A 27328-nucleotide genomic window follows, 5' to 3' on the forward strand; every position below is an offset into this window, starting at 1 on the left:
TCTATGGGCTATGATGATCTACCTACAAGGTAGATCTGTGGGCAACATTGATCTACCTACAAGGTAGATCTATGGACAACATTGATCTACCTATTAGGTAGATCTACAGGATATATTGAATACTAATTTGTTTCATTGTTTTTTTTGTAGAAGCAAGTAGGTCTTTGAAGGTCGGAAAATTTTTTTCGATTTCATCTGAAATAGTTCAATTTTAATGCTGAATGTATCTTTGTATCTTTTATGGCTTCGTACTGATACAATGGCATATATTGAAAGGGGAAAATCTAAAGTTTAAGCATTCCTTCATTTTATATCCTCTTTTGTTGCCCCAAAATATAATTATCAATTACATTGTGTATTATTTCCAATGAATCGTTGAAATCGACCAAGATTTTATGGTATATATTAAGTTTTTTGTTTTTCTTTATTCAATTTTTAAATGAAATGAAAACGTGGAGAACATCACAAAAACAGAAAATTCATTTTCTCCAGAAGCTTTTTCTTTTTTAAAGAATTCCTTAACATTAGCAATTCCTTACTTACCGCAATAAAATGAAAATAAAATGATTCTAAAGATTCATACAGAAAACCAAGGAAACATATCTGAAGATTAATTCATGAAATACATAAAATGATGAAACATCACAAATATAGCTGATATGGAGATATCTCGTAATGGTTTCAGATTTATTAAATTTTGACTCGGATTTCGGGATAATGTTTATGAGTAATTCTCATCATTTCATTTCAATAATGAGTAATAATAATAAGAAAAAAAATCATGAAATTTATTTCAATGTTTCACTAAAATTAAACAGTTTCTTCAGTGCTCAAGAATAGAAGGAATAGGAAAATATATACATATTTCTATTCATTACGTTTGAAGGTGGACCATAATGCTTGACCCCTTTCAGATCAAGTTTTATGATGAACAAAGAAAAAAGGGCCTTCTTCTCTACCACCTGTGGAATAAATCTATATAAACCACTGGATCATTCAGCTTTGTTCAGTTCCGAAAGTATTTCTTCACATCTTGATGCCCTTATAGTGTAGGTACACCTGATAAAATGAACAAGGTACGTTTAGTAATAATTAAAATTTCAATATGTAGATACGTAGTAGGTAATAAGTTAATGAAAAATATAGAGTTTTGCTAATTTATCAAATGATAACATATCAGGTAGATTAGTGGTGTAATAAAAAACCTCGTTCAATTGAATGTGTACCATTATATCTGACGAAAAAAGATTTTTACAATTTCAAGCAATATTATCATACATAACGAATTTTGTTATGGTTTTTCAGAAAATTGTTCACGTTCAAAAATTCGAATAATAATTGAAAAAATTTTTCAGAATCATTGAAGATACTAAACAAAATTAAACTATCATTCATATCAATTAAACCAAAAAAAAATGTTTCTCTTTCCTTTCCCCAGAAGATTCAGATTTTGATTTTTGAAATTCCGGTTCTTGTCATTATTTTAATTTTACTACATTTCTTAATTTTCGAGGAGTGGTTGGAAAAATTCATGTTGTACCTACAGAAAACCTTTCCTGAACATCATAATCAAAATTAATTTTTTTCTTCTGGCGCTAATAGATATATTTTTGGTAAATTTTTTTTCTGTTGTTATTTACATTTTTATTAAGTACAGAGTTTGTATTAGTATTTAGGCTCTAAAATTCAGAGAAGAGAGAGGATAAGCGGAAAGCATAGCAAATTTCACACAATGTTGTATTATTTCCTTCTTTACCGAATAATATTGCAAGTTCAAAAATTATTCAGTGATTTGGGAAATCGAAATTCAAAGATTTGGAAAAACGAATAAGATATCAGTTTACTAATATTTTTCTATAGCTAATATTGAAATGTCGTTACAGCAACTCTTTTGAGTAGATAAATATCAAAGAATCACTTCAACCGCAAGGGTAGATAAAGTAACACTTCAACGGCAAGGGTAGATAAAATGATTTATTTAACTTTTTTATTTAATCGAATATTCATCTGATGGCAAGTATCCTTTTTCTTGTGTTAATTCTTTTACATACATTTCGTATTCGCTTCGTACAAAAAACGGAAAAAATACTGAACACTACGCTAATTCCAAAATCTAAAATTTGTTTTACAACTATCACTTCAACTGCATGGGTAGATAAAGTAACACTTTAACAAGGGTGGCTAAAATTTTACAAATTCATACAACAAAAAACAGAATGTAAAATTTGTTTTTACATTTGTTGACATGTCCCTGGTAACGGAACAATACAGTTGCAATTTTTGTACCAATAATTACAATTTTCTTTTTTCACCTGATTTTGAAATTTTGCTATTGGAAAATTTTGTATTGCACACGATGATAAGATCTCATTGTCTTCTTTAGTGTAATTAGACGCAAAGGCACTCTTAATTCAAATTTCATGATTCTTTATAGTCAATTTCTGTAAATATGAATTTTTCAAAATCTGATTCCTCAAATATTTGCTCTATAAATTCATGACAATCTCGAACTAGGGGTTTCAACACTGTCAACTAGGTTATAATTGTTGAAGTCTATATAGAGAATGGTCCAGATATTAGTTCGATAACTTTGGCGTCGGATAGAACAACTTTTTTCATGAAAAAAAGTTCATATGACCATAAATTCTAACAACGGAAATTCCGTTGCTCCCAAAAACCTACTTTTAATATTTTGAAAATCTAGAAAATCATGTGGATATTTATTTTCAGATATTTGGAGTTGCTTTTGTAGTTCTAGTCATCAATGGAGCTTTTTCATTTTCTCCACAATATGAACTACAAACAATAATCGCTTTGGATAGAGATTACGTCCCAATTCCTTACCGATCTCAGATAAGTGGTTGGAGAAACAATCAATATCTTCAACCACCCATAACCACTACAACTTCAGAAAAACCAAACACGGAAACGTCGGAAACCACACCCAAACCAAAAGGATGGAAGAGAGGATCAGGCACTTACAGAAGAGATTATCCATATGGATATGGTAACAAGTATGGCAAAGGATGGAAATTGAGGACCAGCCGGTATTACCGATAAAAATCATTGATCCTATTGTGAATAATTTTTAACTTGATTGGATATTTGGATCACTTGTACGATTTCAAAATTGGTTCGTACAATTCTACAGTTGAATGACATAAAATTGTTCAATGCCCAATATGGAATTGTGAGGGGCACATAATAAAATAATTAAACATTAGTATTTTCAGAATCTTATATTTATTCTATTTACTCGAACATTCCTTGAATCGATGAACTACCCTAGACATGAATTGATTAGAAGTAAAAAACTCGCGAATTTAATTAACAAAACAATTGTTTCGTCAACTATACATCTTGACTTCTTCAGTTTAGTATTATACCCTGCATATAAATAAATTAAATTGTAAGAGTGATCTCATAGCAACAATTATTGATAATAGGTATTAATATACAGGGTGTCCCGGGAAGAATGCGACAAACGAATACCATGAATTAAAGTCATCAAGGAGGACCCATATCAAGAGGTTTCAATCGCCTTCGTTTGGTATATACAGGGTGATGTTCATCTTATGAGTGAAATTTCACTGTTGAATAACTCTTCAACTAATCGACCGAATAATTTTAAATTTTGAAGTTTTGTCACCCTTTCCTACCGCCTTCCTTCAATATTTCTGAATTCGAGTAAATCAGATCCGGACTAGGAAAATTTCAGACTTTTCCTATTTTCGTGAATATTGGATCAACCTGTACGTGAACATTATGATTTTTTTCCGTTTTCGGAACCACAAAGAATCAATTCATTATAAAAATTCTAAATCTCGGCTTGGCACGGTGATACAGGGTGATCAATAAACATTCCCTTATGAGTGAAATATTTTTAACTCAATAACTCTTCAAGAAATCCACCGAATAATTTCAATTTTTGAAGTGTTGTCGCCCTTCACTATCGCCTTCCTTCAATATTTCTGAAATCGAGTAAATCAGATCCGGACTAGGAAAATTTAAGACCTTTTCTATTTTCTTGAATATTGAATCACCCTGTATGTTGATATATGATTTTTTTTCGTTTTCGTGATTTCAAAGAATTAATTCATAATAAAAATTTCAAATCTCTCCTTGGCGCCATTATTCAGGGTGATCAATAAACATTTCTTCATGAAAGAAAATTCATAGTTCAAGAGATCTTGAATTTATCGGTAGAATTATCTCGAAAATTGAAGTTGTTTCACCCTTCACGAATGTCTCACCTAAATTTTCCTCAAATTATTTAGGGAACTTTCAATTAACAAGCTGGATAAAGAATAGAACAAAAAATAACAAATAAATTGAAAATATTTGATCTTGAAAACAATTAATCAAAAATAAAATATTTTCAGTTCAGCAGATATTGTTCAAAATGATATTCCTCCATTTTAATGCATTTTTGAGCACGTTGATATGATATAGTTGTTTCACAGATTTCGCTATCTTATTCGGTTGTACTTCTTTCATGAGGGAATGTTTATTGGTCCCCCTGTATTACCGTGCCATGCCGAAATTTACAATTTTTATAATGAATTGATTCTTTGTGGTTCCGAAAACGGAAAAAAATCATAATGTTCACGTACGGGGTGATCCAATATTCACGAAAATAGAAAAAGTCTGAAATTTTCCTAGTCCGGATCTGATTTACTCGAATTCAGAAATATTGAAAGAAGGCGATAGGAAAAGGTGACAAAACTTCAAAATTTGAAATTATTCGGTCGATTAGTTAAAGAGTTATTGAACTGTAAAATTTCACTCATGAGATGAACATCACCCTGTATATCCCCAACGAAGGCACTCAGGCGATTGAAACATCTTGATACGGGTCCTCCATGATGACCTTAATTTAGGGTATTCGTTTGTCGCATTCTTCCCGGGATACCCTGTATAAGGTGTAACTAAGATATCTATACAAAAACAATCATAAGAGGACAGTAAAGAGAGTGTTCCTAAATTGGAGTTACAAAAGGAAAATGTGAAATTCCTTTGTCGAAAAGAATCACTTTTTGACAAATAAGTGTCCTTCAAACATATACCCGCAAACGCTTTGTTTTCGAAATACAGAGTGTATCTTGCAGTGACGGCTCGTCAGGGTCGGCAGGGTCGGCCGGGCCGACCCAAAAATTATCGGGAAATAGAAAATAATTCTAGATATTCAATTCATTCAAACTCAATCGGAGTTATCGATTTCGATATCCAAATTCCCTCGGTAATGAATATTTCCACTCAGAACAGGAAAATATAACTTATACCGGCCAATATTTTCTTTCGGACCCACCTAATATTCGATTTCCAAAGCATCCAGCGTTGTTATTCCCTTTCATAAATTGTAACAAACCACAATCGTAAATGGTTACTTTTCGTAACATCACCCCAAACAGGTTATTCCAGAATTGTACGTAACACCGTAACATTAGGTCTGAAATGTAACACAAATGTTACAATTATACAATTGCAACCCTTGGAATGTCACTGAAAGCATCTCATCACATCACGTTAGGTCGGCCAAGAGCCGATGGCGGAACCAGCGCTACCGAGAGCGCTACGTAAAGGAAAAGATACTACGACATACGCCCAGAATACGACCACTCAATAGAACGGCACAACAACTCGATGTAAGGTCGCTTCCCTATACACAGGGTCGGCTGGCCGGTTATCCTATTGCAGAGCGTCAAGCAGCAACTTTTCACAGTTTATTTCAAATATTTGATAATTAAATGAATGGTTAATTTATGTATTTATTTATATTTTTATTAAATTATGAGATATTATGTCTTAATCAGAAAATAACTTATTTATGCCGTTCGATAGTAGCTATTGATTTTCAGATCATGAAAATATAATTAATATATTCAAATGAATGGTTAATTATGGGATATTACGTCTTAATCAGAAAAGAACTTATTTATGCCGTTCGATAGTAGTTAGGTATTGATTGTCTTATCATGAAAATATAATTAATATATTCCTAACTTTGAAAACATCCTGATTTCAAAAGTTCTGTAATTTCGAGGGAGAAAATTCGCGAGGAAATAAATAATTCTGCGTGCTTTTCTTGGGAAATAGACGAAACAACGGATGTTAAATATTTTTGTCAGATGTCAGTAATTTTCCGCTTCGTTAGAGAAGGTAAAATATCCGAACGATTTTGGGGTTTTTTCGATGTTAGTAAAGGTCGAACCGCGAATGATATTTTCAATACCTTGTTGGACAATTTTAAAGATTTCAATTTAGCGACTAAATTAGTAGGTCAAACATATGACGGGGCAGCTGTGATGGCGGGGGAAATTAATGGGTTACAAGCGCGAATAAAAACTATTGCTCCTCAAGCACTATTCACGCACTGTTATGCACATAAATTGAATTTAGTGTTACAAGATTCGACCAAGAAAATCAATGAGTGTCGCGTGTTTTTTTCGAATCTTTCAGGATTTTCGTCGTTTTTCACTAAATCAAGTAAACGCACTAATATTCTAGACGAAATATGCAAAAAAAGATTACCCTCTAGCTCGGAAACTCGTTGGAATTTCAAATCTCGCGGTGTAAAAACAATATTCGATAAGAGAGAAGAATTAATTGAAGTTTTTGATCATATCAGCGACAATTTAGATGAATGGGATGATATTACAATACGTGAAGCTACCGGTCTGAAGAAAATGTTGAATGATTTCGAATTTTTGTTCATTCTCCACTCTTTTAATTTGATTTTTACATACACAGATCCCGTTTTTTCTATAATCCAGCATAAGTTATCAGATATAACTTATTGCAACGCCAGAATCACTTCTTTATTATCGACTCTGAAAAAATTTCGCACAGAAGATGAGTATTTCATTCGCTTATATTCAGAAGTAGAAAAACTCCCAGAAGTAATGCCACCGAGTGCTAGACGTCGAAAACGTAAAATAGATTCCGAAATTCAGCTCACGGATAATTCCTCAATGAAACGGCTTTTTTGTGAAATTCTGGATTCAATTATAACTCAAATTGAAATAAGGTTTAAAGACATTTCATCACTTCATTTTTTGGAACTAATGAATTTTAATAAATTTGATATATACGTTCGTAATTTTCCGGAGTGTGGCCGACCCACATCTCGAGGGCACGAGCCGTCACTGGTATCTTGTAATCATACTTTTTGTGATGATTATAACAGTTTATTGAATCTTTTTTTTCAATTGTCGCTACAGATTGGGTAAATAAGTACCTACCAAAACTTATAATTGATTTATGAATTATAGCTTCCTAACTGGATCTTTATAATAATTTAGATTTTCCTGAGGAGAACTAGAGAATTGTTTCTTGTTACATTTTTCTAAACTACCACAGGTCCACCTAAAAAAAGGTCTGACGAAAAAAGCGGGCACTGTTCCAGAAAAAATACCAACATGTACAGGGTGGGCAAATAAGCGAGATAAGCGGCTATATCTCAGGATCCACGCATCGTAGAGACTTGCGGTAAAAAATTTGTCCACTAAAGTGTACAAGAAAACACACTGGAAATTGTTTTGAAGTTCATACCTCTACCGCTAGGGGGTGTAATAGCTACCGTCGAGTAGAAAAATTAATATTACTCGAAAATGTTTTATATGAAGTTGAAGAAAAAATATCATCAGTGTAATCCTTGGAAAATTCTCTATCTTTTTGAACTGTCACTTTCGATTTTACGACATCAAATAAGGGTAGGTAAAAGGGAGAAGTATGACTGATTGAAATGCCTGTATCTTCAGTTTGGGTCAACATTTTTGAGCAAATTTGATCTCGTCTGAAAGATAATATCTTGTTGATTGAGGACAAAATATACTCATTATAAATTTGTTTTTGCTGATTTCGATAGGGGGCGCTGAGTCAGAAGTTCATTGTTTCGTTCATTTTACTCGGAAATTTCAAATATAATTATAGGATTCTCTTAACAGAAACAGAAGTTCCATCAAATTTGCATGAAAAAACCTCAAGGCCGCAAAGCGATAGTTTCAGGCGTTCTGAAGTAATAGCCGAAGAAAGATATTCTTCAACTGATGCACAGCGCAAAATCAAATTGTGTTTTAAGTTCTGACAGAAACAGAAATCCCATCAAATTTGTATGAAAAAACCAAAAGATTGCAAAGCGATAGCTTCAGGCGTTCTGGAGTTATGGCCGAAAGAAGACACAATTTAGTTTTTCAGTGCATCAGTTGAAGAATATATTTTTTCGGTCATAACTCCAGAACGCCTAAAGCTATCGCTTTGCGACCTTTGGGTTTTTTCATGCAAATTCGATAGGATTTCTCTTTCTGTCAGAACTTAAAGACACAATTTAGTTTTTCGCAGTGCATAAGTTGAAGAATATCTTCTTTCGGCCATAACTTCAGAACGCCTGAAACTATTGCTTTGCAACCTTCAGGTTTTTTCATGCAAATTTGATGGAATTTCTGTTCCTGTTAAAAAAAATCCTATCATTACATTTGAAATTTCGGAGTAAAATGAACAAAACAATGAACTTCTGACTTAGCGCCCCCTATCGAAAGCAGCAAAAACAAATTTATCATGAATATATTTTGCCCTCAATCAACAAGATATCATCTTACAGACGAGATCTAATTTGCTCAAAAATGTTGAGCCAAACTGAAGTTACAGGCATTTCAATCTGTCAGATTTCTCCCTTTCCCCTACCCTTATTGGATGTCGTTAAATCGAAAGTGACAATTCAAGAAGATAGAGAATTTTCCAAGGATTACAGTGATGATATTTTTTCTTCAACTTCATATGAAACATTTTCGAATAAAATTCATTTTTCTACTCGACGGTGGCTATAACGCTACCTAGCGGTAGAGGTATGGACTTAAAAACCATTTCCAGTGTGTTTTCTTGTACACTTTAGTACTTTAGTGGTAAATTTTTTTACTATAAGTCTCTACGATGCCTGGATCCTGAGATATAGCCGCTTACCTCGCTTATTTGCCCACCCTGTAGATGTTCATTCAAAATTAGCAAATCAATCTGACATTTACTCAACTTATTTTATTACTCAACTCAACATAAAAAATATCACATGATGAAAACTTTGAATTGGAATATTTATGCCAAATGTTATACAGTTTTCGAAGGGGAGGTGCTATGAGAATAATAAACTTGAAAAAAAAATCAAACTTCATAACTCTGTATCTCGGAAACGAAGATATAGGATTTTTTCTTGAAATGATCCGGGGAATCTGTCTTTTTCGTTTGTACCTCCAATTTAGGAACAGCCTGTATAATGACATTATCTTATTTCCATGGAAACGATAGCGGAATTTCAAATGAGTGCCATAGGAAACAATGCGCGAATCAAGTAAAGTAACGGCGGAGGACTTGAAATCTAAGAAGGCTATCCCTTCGAAAGTCCCTAGTTTTTCAACTTTAGATTTTTCAAAAGTGAATGGGTACACCAACAATTCAAGACATCTTAGTTGTAACGTACTAATATCTCAGCAAATTCTTTCTATCACTAGAATCCCTCTTATAAAAGTCCTTTATACGTTCGTCTAATGATTGAAATTTTTTCACCCAATAAAACGTTGATATACTCTTACTATCATACAATTGTACCTATTTAAGGTATTTTTTTATATTAATTTTTTCATGAATATTATCACAGTAAATACATAATGTATTCTGCTCATCAATATTTTAAGATGACCTCAAGAGTAGGATTGTACCCACTGAAGAGTTTTTTACATGTAATCCACCAGGCTATGCCAATTTTGATCTTCACGCTTCAAACAACCTTGAAATGAATTAGGATATCTCTGTAATGGGTATATCCCAGTGGAACCTGTTCTTCGGAAGATACTTCAAAGTATATGTATCTTTGGTCTTCACTTTTCAACCTCAGGTCAACAATGAATTACTTGTATCTATCTTCTTCAATATTTGACGCACTTTCTGAGAGAATATAGGAACATCGAATGGAGAAATAAAAATAAGTCTGCAAATTTTTTATGAATCAATGATTTCGCTTCATTATTTTTAATGACGAACCTCTTGAATAGTTAATTGAATATTTAATTTAGAATCAAGAATCAGTTCGGGATCCTTATGGAAATAAAATCCAATTAAATTCCAAATTATATGACTGAAATACAATTCAGTTAACAATGTAGGTATATCACATTTTAACTAGCTATGAATAACAAATTAAACATTTTTTTAAACCTTACTTGCAACGTATAAAGCATATTTAAAAGAGAAGAACATGAGCATATTTAAAAGAGAAGAACATGAGCTTATCTGCTCGTTAAAAATGTTTACTTTTGTCAGCTGACCTCATTTTTTTCGCGCTATTCACATAGAATGAGAATATCCTACACATAACCTGTGTAAATGAAATTTCCTATGTCGAAGTGGTTAATTTGGGGTAAAGGATTAAGGTGAATTAAATTCATCGTACGCATAGTAGGTCTTTCAACTGAGCCGAAACCCAAATTCTATCAAAAGTGAAGGTGAAAGTAGGCCAATTGAAAAGTCCCCGGTCTAACAAAGTAAAACACATTTTTTTGGCAAAATTAATAATAATAATGATCTTTATTGTCTGTATCAACCAAAAAAAGATATAATCCAATTAATAACTAAAATAATTATTAATCTGGGAGAACAAAAAAAGGCCAATAGTTATCAGAATTCCATAAGGATTCTGTTCTGGCCGCAAATTAATTTTACATTTCGATGACATGAAAAACTGAGACGCTTACAAATCAAACCTCAAGATACATAAGAAACAAAGTGACCAAAGATAAAAAACCAGGACCAAATTACAAGTTTTCAAGAAACAATGAAAAATTTAAGCAACCAATATACAACAATCAGACGAAGTGACACTGTTCAGGGAGCATCGCTTACTTAAATTTTCTTTTGAAAGAAGAGAGCGATCGATTCATCTCTATTGTATTTAGTGCATTAATATTATTAGCAGTATTGTACGAGAATGATCTCTTAAATATTTCTTTTTATGTTTTTCGATTTTATTATTCAACATAGTTGCCTTCGAGGGCGATACTGCGATTGTAGCGATCTTCCAACATTTCGATACAATTTTTATAGTCCGATTTGTCTTTCGCTTCAAAATAGCCCTCATTTCGACTCAAAATAGTTCATTGGCGCTAAATTTCTTTCCAGCGAGTGTGTCTGAGAACAGGAAAAAGTCACTGGGGGCCAGATCTGTCAAATACGGTGGATATAGAAGCAATTCGAAGCCCAAGTCATGCAATTTTGCCATTGTTTTCATCCATACGGTGCATTGTCTTAATGAAACATTACTATTTTTTTCTTCAAATGGGGCCGTTTTTTGAAGATTTCATCCTTCAAACGATCCAATAACGCTTTATAATAATCGCTGTTGATGGTTTGGCCCTTTTGGAGGTAATCAATGAATATTATACCTTGCGCATCCCAGAATGCTGATGCCCTAACCCTGCCAGCTGACTGTTGTGTTTTTCCTCGCTTTGAAATGATTTATTTTCAGAAATGATGGAGCCACGTTTTATCCATGGTCACATATGGAAGCAAAAATTCAGGTTTATTGCACTTAAACAGCTTCAAACACTTTTCAGAATCATTAACACATTGTTGCTTTTGATCGATTGTGAGCTCGCGCGGCACCCATTTTGCACACATCTTTCTCATGTACAAATATTCGTGAATGACATGATGTACACGTTCAGATGATATCTTCCTAGTTGGACCTAGTTTACTTTTTCCAAATATAAGGTGCACGTTGAACATCGGCAAATGTATAATTCCTGGGATCCCCATATCCCACGTCCGACTGGTCAGATGTTGATGAAATTTGGCATTAATATTTTATTTGGATTTCAAATACTTCCATAGGAATTTAATCTTTTTCGAATATCATCTATCGAAGATGATAGTGTTACAATACCCTATATATTAGGTATACCCGAGGAATTTTGTTTATAAGGCAGAAGAACGAGAAAGCATAATGCCACACCCATTGACAGATTATTTATTTTGGTGATTATTTGTAAAAATCATTGGTCTAAATTTAACCCAGTTTAATAAAAGTACATAACCTAATTTATAATTTTCTTTAAATGAATATGAACCCTTTTTATAACTTTTTTCGGCAACCGTCCGGGAAGTTAGCACTTCCCGGACGCTTTTTCTCTGAGAAAGTAGCATTTCCCGGCCTAGTCCGGAAAGTACCTACTTCCCGGACTAGGCCGGAAAAGAATCATAGAATCCATAGCAACCGAGATAACGGCTGACAGTTCATATGAAATTAGTTGTCAAAAATTTGCATGTTTTTTTATCGCAATCGCAATAAAATATGTAAAGCAGCAGCGATAGTGTTATTTTACATGGTTGCCGAAAAAATATTGTACGCAACACGCCCGAAAATGGTTTTTTTGGACTCACAGACTTCCAGGAATTTTGTCTATTCGTCCAGAAAAACCCTATTTTCCGGACTTGTTACGTAAATTACTATTTTGTTAATAGGTGTCAATTCCGTTTCAGCGATCAGTTCAAAAACTAATATGCTTTATTTTACGCTATAGAGACCATCGATTTATATGAGCCTTTCACTATTATTCACTTCAAATAGTAAGTCATTGCGGAAAGTCCTTATTTGTTCAATTTTCTGCAAAGAAAAAGAAGAATTAGATGATTTTTTTATTGAAAAATATATATGCATGATATAACTTTATTTATTTTTTTATGAATTTTCACATAAAATGATTATACAAGTCTTGCCAAAGAAGGCTAAAAAAACGGTTTTCCAAAATGAAAAATGAAGACGTAAAAACATATTTTGATGAATTCATGCATGTATGTAGTAGAAAAGGACGGTAAATCAGAGGAACATTTGAACTTGCTTCACTCATCCTGAAAAGAAGTGGAATTTCCAAAACGCTGAACAGGGAGTAGTTAAACTTTGGCGGATCAGGAGAATGCCACGCGGTATAAACCCCTCTTGAACGGATATGCCATAGACAAAAAATATGAAATAATACATTTCTTAAGCAATTACTTATCATAATTGAAACACACGTGTTTCAATTATGATCATGCTGATTGTCATGCATGAAAAATAATTATTGTTTGGTATATAATTTTTGTCAGCTGAAAATCCTTTTTTAATTTGTCACAATTTTCAATATTTCCAATTTGTGACAAGAATCTCCGATGCTTTTTTTGTAGGGGGCGCCGTTTTTTTAAAAAAATTAAAATAACGTCTCAACTTGTATTTTTCATTTCTCAAATTATCTATTATCAGATAGTTCTTGATAATGTTAAAGTTAAGATGTTTTATTTTTTTGCATAAAAACGGCTCACCATAAAAAACATGATAGATTTTTGGTCACAAATTGGATGAGTAGGTAATTCAAGATAATTTGGAGTTTGAAATATGAAATATCTCAGTGGCGTACCATAGAGAACTGAATAAAAAGTCAGTTTAAAAAAAACTTCAATGTATCTCGGAAGATGAAGCATATAAGAACAAAAGTTATATAGCAAATTGTCATTATCTTTACATGCAGAATCACCCCCTAAATATTGTCGCACATATTCACAAATACCCTGTGTAACTATCTACCACTTTTCACTACATGTCTACTACCAATGTATCATAGTCTTGAAACCAATTCGTGTGTAATAATAAAAATTTTGAATATGTGTGAATAATCATCATCAGTAAATATGAAATTGTATATGAAAATAATACGAAGAGGATAAATTTTGGATTATCCATCATAAATTAATAATTCATTCATGTAAAATAATATTGACATTCCTCTTGAATAATACAGTAGTGAAAAGAAATCAGTAAACACATTTCACTATTTCAACGTAACCGCAGACATTCATTCAATATAGCAAGCTCATTAAATTCTACTACTTTATTCGTATTACGGATCTGAAAGATGACTTCACCTGGGATAACCCTTTTCATAATTTAAAAACTAAACAGTAGTTATGCAAAAGAAAACTGAAGATGGGAATATTATTTTTGGCCTTGACTTCTGTCTGCTGGAATATAAAACAAGACCGAAATCAGATCTAACATGATTACTTTATAGACCTCGGTAAACGTGGTGGGTGTCTTTGTTAGTTGGTCAGTTCTCATTTTTACCTAGTCAAGATGGAGATTTCTGGATATACTCTCCAGGTTGGTTTGATTTTTTAACGAATTTTATTACCTATTATGAAAATTCCACTTGAAGTTTTATCATAGCTAGACGTTAATTTTCTAATTTTTTAACTCAACTTGGGGGTACACCACCTTTCTCAATAGGTCCTTCATTGCAGATTCATTTTGATTCTGTGCGAATATCACTTGATCGATTCTTTCAATTTTTCAAAGAAGTCTTTGTATGGGAGTTCAGAATAAACTCAAAATTTTTCCTCACAAAAATATGTAATTTTTTTCATATCACTTCGAAAATTGAGAAGGTTTTTCAATCCTATCCCAATTATTTCAATGATGAATTTCAAAATTTGGTCATTATCATGGAATTACCAATTTTTCTGAAACGCTAAGTACTTCAAGCCAATTTGGTTTTATCGCTTTCTTACTTGTATGTGATATTTCCATTTATTGATATTCTGAATAACCGAATTTAAATACAGTAGAACGTATATAATTTTTTTTTGAAAAACTCCAAAATACATAGGTACTATGTATTTTTTCATCAGAATGTGAAAATTCCAAAAATTTTGAAATTCATCATTAGAATAAATGAGATACGTTTGAAGAACTTTCTCAATGTGATATAAAACAAAAATCAATAAATTTTTTGTGAAAAAAATCAGTGAGTTCATTATCAACTACTATAGGAAGGTTTCTTTCAATAATTGAAAGAATCAATCAAACAATTTCCGCACAGAAACTAAATGAATATGCACTGAAGAACTTAGTGAGAAAGGTTGTGTGCATCCTGACTTGCTTAAAAAAGCCAATTTTTTTTTGTCGTCCACTCATGTCAATATTTAATTCTCCATTCAAAACGTGTTGAATTTCAGGGATCACTATGAAAGGCTATAATAATTACTACTACCATTTTATGAAAATTGTAGAACTATTCTGAAAAATTAATTGATACTTCCTTGTTGTCACGAAAAAAAATATCGAACATCTGTAGCTTGGATGTACAGACTAGGAATGCACGGATCCACGCTTTCTCCAATCAAATGTTAATTTATCATACCGACTATATATTTCATTCGAATTCATCAGATTCGTGTGTAAAAAAATCTCATTAAAACGATCGGCAAAGAACCTGCTTCCACATTGTTCAATGTGTGCTAATTTTCGTTAATTTTCTTGTTTTTCAACATACTTTTCTCCCTTACTACGAATGAAAAATTGTGTTCATATCCATCCAAGTATGACCGGGAATTCAGATTAATTGAAAATATTCGATTTTTTATTATTATCTAATTTTTATCATTATGCTATACAGCAGCCATATTGTAAGAGATATACAAGATGTATATTCTTATTTATTGAAGAATCATTTCGAATAATAAACAGGTAATCACTTATCACAATTCACACTTGAGGTGTGTTAAATATGACTACCTACCATTATATCATGTAATGATACATCAATTTATAATTATTACTTATTATGAACTAAGAAATTCCTATAATTGCAGTAAATGAATATACCTACGCAATATGGTATACTATATGAAGATATTTCTCATTTATTCATTTAACTTCCTTATAAAACAATTCAAATTTACCTTGAGTTTCATAGTTATTTCTCTCGTCAGAACAATGACAGATTTCAGGAAATATAAATGAAAAGTTGAATTTCGAATATAAATATATTTGAAAATGCGTCATAAAACTATTGTATTCCATCATCCGATTTGTGGCAATTGCGATTCAACTTTGGTTTATTATTTCTTATAATAATAATTACTGGCTAACACTAGGGCTGTGTATTCTTGGTAAAATGAGATGAATATTATTAAATATTCTGAAAATATGCTACCAGTTTGTTCTTGTGTATTCTAAACAGTGAAATTCTGCTGTCTCCCTAAAATTTGACATAATGAGGTTAAAATAAATACAGGATTAGCAGATCTATAATTTCGATTCACTTTGGTCCCCACCCAAAAAAAAAATCCGGCCCTCACTTGGCCACCCCTGTTTTTGATAGCTGGCGTCGACACTGATTCTAAATCTCTTAAAAGTTAAACTTTGAAAATTTCAGAGGGGGAAAACTGATTTTCTTGAATTATTATTATCATGATTATTTTCATTGGAATGAATAAACCAAAATCATTTGAAAACAATAGTACTGAAAGTATATAAATATAAATTAATAATTGAGTTGTCTTATTCAGTCTAAAAATACTTATTATTAAAAAGATCGGTAAAAAAAATAAATAAAAAGAAAAATCCATAAAAAACTTTTCAATTCAACAATAAACTATATGAACAACTACTTAATCGGTTTACCTAGGGGTTCACCAAATAGGTAGTATGTGATAGTATGTCTATGACTCGCAGACAATTTGATGTGATATATAGAAAATAAAATTTTCAACACAAAATTTCATTCAAAACCATATTTAACGAACATCAAATGAATTTCATCAAAAATAAGCGATTCTCCACCTTTGCAACACATTTCGAAAATAATAATGAATGAAACAGAATAATCTATTATGTTATGGTAGAAGTATCGAGAATGTGTTCAGTGGAAAAGTATAAATAGGAGGCGCTGGTGTAGCTAGAGGGAAACCAATCAAAGAAGGCGAACATACCTTCATCCTTGTTTACTTCTTGCTTTATTTCTATGAATAATTCACCCTCTGGCGTCACAAGCGCCCCCAATTTAGATCAGTTCAGTGATCGGTCCCAATCCCAGGCTCTGAATAAATAATAATAGTGGAAATAACGTTTTAAAAAACCATCCACAACCTTATCTTCTTTCTTTTTCCAGATTTTCTGCATACTGGCCGCTTTGATCTTAGTGGTCCAACCAGCCCCCCATCATTATAAAGGAGGTGGCGGTTGTTGTGGTGGTGGTGGATACTCAGGATACGGGGGTGGCGGTGCCGCTATAGCAATAATAAAAGTCAAAAAAATTGGAGGCGGTGGATACTACCCTAGCGGAGGTGGACATCACGGTGGATATCCAAGTGGCGGTGGACACCATGGTGGTGGAAAGGGTTGGGGCGGTGGATATGGAGGTGGATACGGTGGTGGCGGTGGATATGGTGGTGGCGGCGGAGGAGGAGGCGGTGGCGGTGGAGGCGGTGGATTCGGAGGCGGTTTCGGATTCGGTGGCGGATATGGTCATGGTTATGGCAGAAAGTGAATTCGGTTGATTATTTAAAGAACTTGAAGATATTTTTGTATATTGTAAAAAAATTTGTAAAACTGTTTATACATTAAAATTGTGTTCATGTATAAGTGAAGTTTTTTATTGAGATTTAATTTAGTGTTACTTTTAATTTGAAAAAAAAATTATTTAGATTAGCAATTTATTTTAATTATGACATTTGTTTTTTCAAAAAGAAATCTGTTTTCTGTTGAGGTTAATGTCCCAATTATCGACAATTTCGATTTGTTTTTAAAATAATAAGATGAAGAGAAGTCTGATGAAAATTTTGATTCAATTTTCAAACTACAAAATTGTAGACAATTTTGTAGTTTCCTGAACATATATGAATTTACCACCATTTTCTCCTAAGCATCCCTTTCAGAATAACAGCTGATGATCATCGAGGGTCAGTCGACGTCCAGAGAATACCGTTTTCCTTGCTGAACTAGTTAGTGCGCCCCGTTTACTAATGTCTCTTTAAACCCACAAAATGCTAATGAATTATAATTTTTTGAACACAAACATACTTCTTTATACTCGATTATCTTCGTTTCATGGAAAATTTGATATTCATTTTATACTTAATGAAAAATTGGGGTGTCGATAATAGGTACATTTGAACCACACCGTTTCCTCAATATCGGCACAATGTCGATAAATGGGCCTCCCAAGAAGATTTTTGATTTTCTAACAGAAACTCACTTTTAATGTTTTAATTTAACGGAAAACTATTGATTATTATTCAAGTTCTGTTATTGTATTCAGCTCAAAAATATTGTAAATTTCACCCAACATCTATAGACATTCGATTATGACTTTGTTTTATGATTTTATTGACCATTCTTTCAAGAATGTCGAGAATCGGATCATTCATGTAGTTATCATCTGGTTGTTAACTATTTTTGAGTTCCACTCACAAAAACATTTTCAAAAACGCTAGAAGGTTACAGTATAAAGAAAAAGACAAGAGAAAAAAAATCATCATCAAGTTTCAATAGAAAAAACATCAATAAAGAGAATATCTGGTAAAGAAAATATCTCTTTTCCTTTCAAGAATGCAACTACAACTACCAGACTGTGCAGAAAACAAAATTGAAAAAAAGAGACAGTGCAGAAAAAAGATGAGAAAAAAGTAGCAAAAAAAAAACTAAAACTTACACAGAAAACTTGAAATGAGGGAGAGATGGAGAAAAAAAGCTTGTTAGGATAGGAATTTTTTTCATGAAAAGTGTTGTTCTATCCGATGCCAAAGTTATTGCTGGACCACCCTGTATTAGGAACAAACTATTTCAATTCTCTTGTATCATATGAATGACAAAAATATAATTATTGAATATAAATAGATACCCCCTGAGTATGTCTTTTTTCGAATCACATGAGTGGATTTTCCATACCATTGAAAGTTATGAATTTATGAACACTCTAATTATTTAGTATTGAATTCAAAATATTCCATCAAATCCTTTGAAATGCTTGTGAGTGAATTAAATCCATGCTAAGTGATCATTCACTTTCCATAATTATCACTTCAGCACGTATAAAATCATAAAATACACAATAATTCAAGATGCATGCTATTGATTTCAGTTTTGTATTTCCGTGAATAATTTTTGAGGATTTCTCAAACAAAAACTGTTGTAGGTACTCCATAAATTGAAAATAAACTGAGCCATCTTTATAGTGAAGTTTATAATTTCTCATAAAACTCATAAAATATCCAAAGCATCTAAACAAAATGTTTCATAAATTTGAAAAAATATTTAAAAATTATATTTTCGCTCGGGGCTCGAACCTGACAGAAGGTGTGACATCGCGGTATGTTCAAACCAAAGCAAAATTCAAGTCAAAAATAATTAAGTTACATATTTACGAGTATTTCGATACATTTTGTGGGACTTTTTTATACGCACGTGAAACATTTTGTTGTCAAACGTAAGATCCAGAAGCTTTTGAACGTTCGATCATTAGTGCGCTTATTGCACCCTTGAAGACGGGATTAACCGCTTGCAAATTACAATTCAAAATTAATTCAGTAAAGAAACAAAACATAGTGACTCTCAGCTTCAGAGAAAATGATACCAACAACCCACTCAGCATAGGGAGAATCGAACTACTTATAAACTTACTTTCTAATTGAATCAAATAGATTGTTCTTAAATCTACTCCAAAAACTGCCCAGGTCAATATATGATAATTCATTTAAAAAAAGTTATGTTCTGAGTGAATAAAAATGTAAATTCGTTCAGGGTATTTCTTAAACAAACAAATGGGTATTACTCGTTCAACTGACTGAAACTTTAAAGCAGACACTTTTCAATGAAGTCGAAGAAAAAACTGATACATAAAATAATTTATACAAACAAAGAACATCAGCAACTAATCTCCTCTTTTTGAGTGACTCATACTTGCATAGTCTATCTGTGACATACGAATACCTTGCTTGAAAGCAACCAACCGAATAAGTCTATTCTGAATACTCTCCAATAACTTAACACCAGTCCCAGTTATCAGAGACCAAATCAACGAGCCATACTCTAGGATACTCCTAACTAATGAAAAATATAAGGTCATTATTGTCTGGATGAAAAAATTAACAAAATTATACTGGATGAGATATAGAACTCTCAAAACTCTCTCTTTGATATTATTCAAGTGTGAGTTAAACTTCAGCTCCGAATCCAATGTGATTTCAAGATTTTTCTACTTCTTGATTTTCTCAAGGTTTATATTGTTTGTAATATAATTACATTATACGTTTTTTATTCCTAAGAAAACTAATAACCTTGCACTTGGAAGAGTTCATATACATTCGGTTAAGCGCACACCACGTCGACAACCTGTCGAGATCATCCTGAAGCAATCTCTGCTATCATCTAAGTTAGTTATTTTCCTACAAATTTTAGATGAACAATGAAAAAAAGGCACTTGCTCTGCTTGAAAACCGAAGGAATATCATTTATAAATAAAACAAAAAGTAAGGGACCCAAATTAGATCCCTGCGGAACCCCCCAGAGGACAGGAATATAATAAGAGGAAACATTTTTGAAACCAACCGCCTGCAATTTGATTGGTAAAAATGAGTTAAATCAGTCATACATTGTACCATTTATGCCAAGTCTCTTTAGTTTGTCAAGGAGTAAGCTCGTATTACTCGTATTACTCTACACCATCGAGATAGAATAGAGAGGAGACGACATCACGTGACTTAAAGCGGTACCACTTCGCCATTTTGGATGTAGATCTCAGTCAACTTTTGACCAATAACATTTCATAGTAGTCAACAGATCCGTATTCACAATTTTTGCATATCTGCATTACCATCTTCACCATACTCTAAATATAATAAAATTTATATGACAGGATATTTTGTATATTATTTGAAACAAAAAATTGTTTGTGAACAATGCTTGGACTGTTTGAAAATTGACGAACACGGTTTATTTTTGTATTCCTTCGTGAAATTTCACTTAATCCGACCCTGATCTTTCTTCAATTTTAGTAATAGAATTATCCCCGCCTACTAGGTACAGAGTACCGAGATATTTCATTCTTCCTAGGATGACTCCTATAAAACAATAAAAATTTAATGATTTTAATTTTCTGTTTGCAAAAAAAGATTACGAGCAATAATATATCTTCTTATTATTTCTGCCTTATCAGTGGTATTATCATCAACTATTAGTTTTGACCTTAAAAAAACCCTGCTAGGTAATTCAATATTTGCTTAGAGAAGGGTACTCACTAAGAGCTTCTTCATTATGTTGTCTGACTGACCTTTCTTCAATCTCATCTTCTGATATATTTTCATTATATTATACATTTACGATAGCAACAATTCAAGATATAAAATAATGTTATCATATCAGTAAGCTATTCCTCGTTTTTATTAAAATTTTTACACTGAACCCAGTATGTGGGCATTCAAAATCCCAAGCTCTTTCAACATTTGCAAAGATATAAAGGAGATCCCAAATTGAGGGTATTTCCGGTCCAACCAGAAGTATATTATCAAAAGAAAATTGTACATCAATTGCATTTTGCACCATTGCACTTACCTGCAAAATTTCATAAATATGATCTTTTTCGTTCAATAATATTTACTTGGTTCCATACTTTATCCTGACCCTGTATAGAAGGATATTTTATTGAATATGTTTCATTAAAAAAATGAGAAGATGAAACGTATTTCCCAGAACGAAATACCTACCCGCATTATAGTAGGGAATTTTTCTTTTCTTCGTGTTCTCGAAGATAAAAAGATTTCTTATTGATTAACTACTTACAATATGATGACGCATTCCTGTCTCATCTATTTGTTTTTCGGTTTACTTTGTATTTGACCAGCAGAAGGACAGTCAATATTGAATTTATAAGAAGGACATGCCATACTTAATACATTTTTCGCAACTTGCCAGCAAACAATATCCACTTTCTCCAAGAAAAAAATCCGTTATTGTTCGAAGAAGTGGTTTAAAAATAAATGTGTTAACAGTGGTTGTCTGCATCTTTATTTCAACACCTTATAAATACAATAACTCTATTTCATGATGCTCCAAAAACTGTCCTTGATGTGGTGGGCTATATCCGAAAATGTGGATGACTACAGTATTTTTGGTAAGTAACTTTTACTGATGATACATCTTTGAAATTATTTGATTTAAATAATCTCGACCCTCAAATTTTTTGAGAGGTCGTTTACCGAACAGATCTATGATTTCGTCACCATGTCATAGCTCAATATTTGGATAACCTACTTCTTCAACAAACTGTATATCCTTCTTAGAACGTTTTTAATGCAAGAATATGGTAACTCTATAAAAGTACTCTCAAAATTTCAGAAAATAGATTTTGGGATATCGACTTTTCACAGAACATTTTTTTTATTTCCCACTGATGAAATACTTTTTTCACTTATTTCGAATTTTCAGTTCAAAATTGTTTTAACTCTTTTATCGAATTTAGTACATTAAGGAACTCTACTGAAATATTCTGACCCTGATTCTACTTTGACAATTTCAAGTGCCTAGCACATTCGGCTCAAGATTAGGTAAACTTGAAAACGGCGGCTGAAAGGACGGACAGAATTGATTTGACCTCGAATTTTTCCTCATTGTGTGAAACCTAATCAATTAAGAATATTCTCGTTATGTTAGGTCGCTGCTTCCTTGAAACAAGCGAAGAGAATTTCTGTTTTAAAAAAATATAGATAAAACAATAACAAGATCGAGACCAAAGAGTCTAATTATACAAGGTGTTTCACTGTGAAAAGGATATACTTATGAGGAGAATAGAAATTACACGTATCAACTTAGTTTTTTACCTCTTTTTTTTTCAAATATATATAAATTGATTTTCCAAATTCCAATGAACAGTATCTTGTATCAAGGACGCTATCGATTCGTAATTTTCTGTTAAATCAGACCTGGATATTTCTTCTGGTAGTTAAGTAATTGATTAGAGCATAAAATCAAGGGTGTATAAATGGGGGTAATTACCCCCACCAGATGAATGTTCTATTGCACTACGAGCACGTCCGAGATTTATTATTTTCCTTCATATATCCGCTTTGTCGGCTTCGCCCCTTGTTTGCCATCTGTGATTTTCGCATTCTTCATCGGTATACACCTACCCAGTGTTTTCGATTTTTTGTATCATTCTAGTCACGAAATTTCAATATTGTTAATTCAATATTGTAGTTATCAAAAAACTGAACTGAGTAATTCGCATAGAAAAAATGTCTGGGCTGTGTTGAACAATTTATTGTGTTTCATTAAAATTTCAATTCCTAAATTGAAGGTACGAATGAAAATAACAGATTTCTCGGATCATTTTAAGAATTTATTCCTACAACATGAGTCTGCAAACGCTTTGATTTTGAGATACAGGTGTTAAAGTTCAAGTTTTTTACTTATAGAACCTTTCCTTCTCAAGATATTCAACTTGAATTGGCATAGATATTCCAATTTAAAGTTTGCATAATGTGATTTGAATGCAAATCTAAAGGGTTATATTTTTTCTGGAAGGGTGCCGCTTCTTTCCTCCAGAACTATTTTTTTGGGGAACCCCTGGTATTTTAGGAAAATGTAAAAGAAAACCCTGGTTCAGTATTTCACTTTTTGGTTTGTTATAGTTTTGTCGTATCAGCTATCGATTCCGAGAAAAAAATTTCAAACAGCTCTTCAGTTATCCTCAGGAAAATTCAAATTATTATAAAGATCCAGCTTGTAAGCTGTGATGAATATATAAATTATAAGTTCTGGTACTTATTTACCCATTCTGTAGCGATAGGTTAATAAAGATTCGATGAACTCATATAAGCATTACTAATAAAGTACGACTACAAAAAGTACCCTGTATCTTGAAAACAAAGCATTTGCAAGCTCATGTTCATGAGACTTTTTAATCTTGAAATTATCCGAGAAATCTCTCATTTTCTTTCGAAACTTCTATTGAGGAACACCCAGTTTGAGATAAGAATTACCGAATTGGTAGATAATAAAAAAAAATTATTTCGAGTAATTTGGTTCAAACTTCGTTACCAACTTCTTTTTCTCACATTACAGGTTTGATTAATCTTTGTCGTCAAAAAAATGTTTTCGATTACCCCCCCAAGAAAAAAAAGATCTCTTGTATTCAAGATGGTTAGCTTGTTATGACTCCAGGAAGAATTGAATAAAATTCATAAAACCCACTGTTTCTCGAAAACAAATACTATCAGAGCCAATAAATATGAAAACTCTAGAACCGTTTTCCAAGGAAACACCCTGTAAACTAGGTATCTACAAAGTAGCCAACTGAATCTTTATGAAAGTGAAAGAACAGAATACAAAACGAATACTATTTCTCATAAACAACATGACATGATATAAAATATCACAAGTCACTCTATTAAAATCACTTAATTTCCAATTTCATGGATTCCACCCAAAAAGTGCAAGGCTCATTACAAGCTCGTTATCGAAGGAAATCTGCATCATCTTCGATTATCATCAAGGACGCCAGTAATTCCATTTATTTTACCAATTATACACCGCTGTTCAATTTTATAGTGAGAAATGGGCGTTAATTACTACTTTTAAAGAAAAACATGTAATAGTTTATTTGAACAATATTCTAGTTAGACACATTTTCACAGGTACTCTTCACGCTTTGCCAAGCATCTATTAACGAATCAGCGCATGAAAAGCTGAATGACCTTCAAAATGATGTTATGGGAAGTCCCGCTCCTTCTAATCTACAAGAGACGGTGAATGTCAAGGTTGGTCAAACGAAGATCGAAATGGATACATCGAAAGCTTCTTCTAGAGAAGAACACGGAAAGCAACTAGTATTCTTACCATTCTTCAGGAACAATTATCGCAGAAACCCGTCTACGTTTCAGAGAAGGAATGGAGGATTCTTTTATCGGCCCCTTAGGAAGCATTGTTATTATCACAAGAAATGAAATAGGCTAATTGACACACCTAGAGCACTGTATATGTGATATTCATGAAGACTTGCAAGATGTTTTATCACTGTTTGTCAAAATTTCTAGCCGTAGGTACCTGCCAATATAGATATACAGGGTGTTTCCAAATTAGACGTGAGTCTTGGAGGACGTATTAGTATGTCTGATTTTCTGTCGTTTGAGCCATATTTACAGATAACCAAAAATCAACAGTTTACGAAATATCTCAGTTGTTTTGATTTTTGAAAGATTTCTTACCTTATTTAATTTTTCGTCAATTTTTTCTACGTTGATTATAATTTTGGATAATTTCTGTGGCCAGCGAGAAGTCCGGATCTAACACCGTTAAAATAAAACCAAGCAGCGAGAAGATTGAAAGTAAATTTCAAGCAGCAAGTAACAACTGAAGGGCACCTGCTTGTATAAGGAATGGTGGAGGTCATTTCAAACATAATTTATACATTTCTTACTGCGATTTTGGGTTTGATTGCAATGAAAAATATTTAATTCATTACTTTCCTTTCTATGCTTCTTTTTCCTTTGAAATCAAAATCTGCTGCAACAAAACTAGCGTATGCATTCTTTTAGGAAATAAAGAAGGAATTTGGAAAATTTTTAAAATAATTGTTTCATTCATAAATTGTGGAATTCGAAAGTTGCCGCAAATTTATATGAGAAATTTACTATTCCTTTCTTCATATACCTACCAACTTCCCAATCATACAAATTCTTAATCAACATGTAATAGAGCATAGTTCTGCTTTTTTCATACATATCATATCCGTTTCTGAAGGAAATAATCCAAAATTTAAATCAAACTTGGTGAACGTAAAAAAAATGAAGTAAGTTGAGAAATTTCTTAAAACACACAAGAACTCAAATATTTCGGAAACTGTTGATTTTCGGTTATCAATAAATATGGCTCAATTGACAGCAAATGAGTGATATTATCACTTCCTTCATTGACACGTCTAATTTGGAAACACCCTGTAGTATCTAGAAATGTTGATTAACAGTTATAAAACATCTTGTACCTTGTACGACTTGGATAAAATCATTTCAAAAATACTTTCATACCTTTGAAGTAAGATTTCAAGAAATACTGGTATGTCCATTGATTAGATTTTTTGAGATAATTTAAGCGATACGAACTCGTGATACCGATACTACTCTTTTCTTCTGTATAATGCTATATTTCCATCGAAAACACAATGCGGAAATCAAATGAAGTATCCGCAATCTACTTTAAACATAAGAATGCTGGTTATTAAAAAAGTCGCCAATTTAGAATACAAAAATTGTGTTTAGTCGAGTTTTTTTATTAAACATAACATACAATCCCGATCCATTCATACTGTTTTTTTTTTCAAGATTCAAATTTCTAATATCTATACCTGGTACCTACAATTGTTGTGTTTCTAAAACTTAATTTTAAACGATGATTATGGTGATACCTACATTCTAGGTAGGTATATCAGAAGATTTTTTTTATTATATTATAATGTGAAATTCAGTGAATTAGAGAAAAAAATATATGATGCTCGTACAGAAGGCTCATTCTAATACTAGTGGAAGAATATCAAATGCCTTCTGCATTTGTATTCTTGAATGGTAGGTATACAGGGTCTTTCACGAGGAACCTCACCCATATTTATACGGGAAACTACTGAACGTATTTTCATGAAATTCAGCACTTATAAGTATTTCACGATGCTGATGAAATCTGAAATATTTTCAAGGCATGCGCACCTCCGGTTTTTCCGGAAATGACGTCAACTTCCGTTTTTCAAATTAGAACACCATTTTTTTATTGCAGAAATAGATTCCTTAGAAAATTTCAAGTTATTTTGATGTAACATTTAACAGTTTTGGTTGGAAAATTCTCTCTGAGCGGGAAAATTCGAAAAAAAAATCGAAAATAGAGCTCCGCTGAAACAAGAATAACTTCGAGGTTTTTGGATGGAAAATTTTCATTTTTGGGATTTTTCAAGATGTAAGATTGATGTATCCACTTTAAAAATCGAAATCGCGATTCATGATACAGGGGGTGAAAATATCGCTTTCAAAGTAAGGGATGACAAAATCGTGAAAAATCAATTTTTTCAAATAAGAACCCCATTTTTTTATGGCAGATATTGAATCTACGTTAAAAAATAATGTGAGTGTATGCATCACACCCTTGCCCTAAAGTGGATATTTTCTGAGTTATTCACAAAAAACTGTTTTTCGTCTTGAATTTTAAGCTATTTCTTTCCCCTTCACGCCAAAAAGATGAAATTTTCAGGAACTGTTACTTAAACCATGTTTTAGATTTTTTTTAGTTGAAATAAAGAGTTTTCCGATACAAATTCGAATCAAAATTCGCCATCTATTTAGGAACAACCTGTACCTTTTTTCTCTTGCATATTAGGGTAGTAAAATCTAAAACATGGTTTAAGTAACAGTTCCTGAAAATTTCATCTTTTTGGCGTGAAGGGGAAAGAAATAGCTTGAAATTCAAGACGAAAAACAGTTTTTTGTGAATAGCTCA

The 27328-nt window shown here is 32.3% G+C and overlaps 2 protein-coding genes across 2 annotated transcripts; both read left to right on the forward strand.

The window, feature by feature from the left end:
• Positions 1–919: 919 nt before the first annotated feature.
• Positions 920–3235, forward strand: LOC123686450. Its single transcript, XM_045626604.1, has 2 exons — positions 920–1076; positions 2731–3235. The coding sequence occupies exons 1-2, from the start codon at positions 1068–1070 to the stop codon at positions 3058–3060; spliced, it is 339 nt and encodes a 112-aa protein (XP_045482560.1). The 5' UTR covers positions 920–1067; the 3' UTR covers positions 3061–3235.
• A 10783-nt stretch (positions 3236–14018) lies between these two features.
• Positions 14019–17440, forward strand: LOC123681231 (glycine-rich cell wall structural protein-like). Its single transcript, XM_045619498.1, has 2 exons — positions 14019–14176; positions 16968–17440. The coding sequence occupies exons 1-2, from the start codon at positions 14150–14152 to the stop codon at positions 17343–17345; spliced, it is 405 nt and encodes a 134-aa protein (XP_045475454.1). The 5' UTR covers positions 14019–14149; the 3' UTR covers positions 17346–17440.
• The last annotated feature ends 9888 nt before the right edge of the window (positions 17441–27328 follow it).

Source organism: Harmonia axyridis, chromosome 1 (assembly GCF_914767665.1).
Source record: "Harmonia axyridis chromosome 1, icHarAxyr1.1, whole genome shotgun sequence".
Lineage (NCBI taxonomy): Eukaryota > Metazoa > Arthropoda > Insecta > Coleoptera > Coccinellidae > Harmonia > Harmonia axyridis.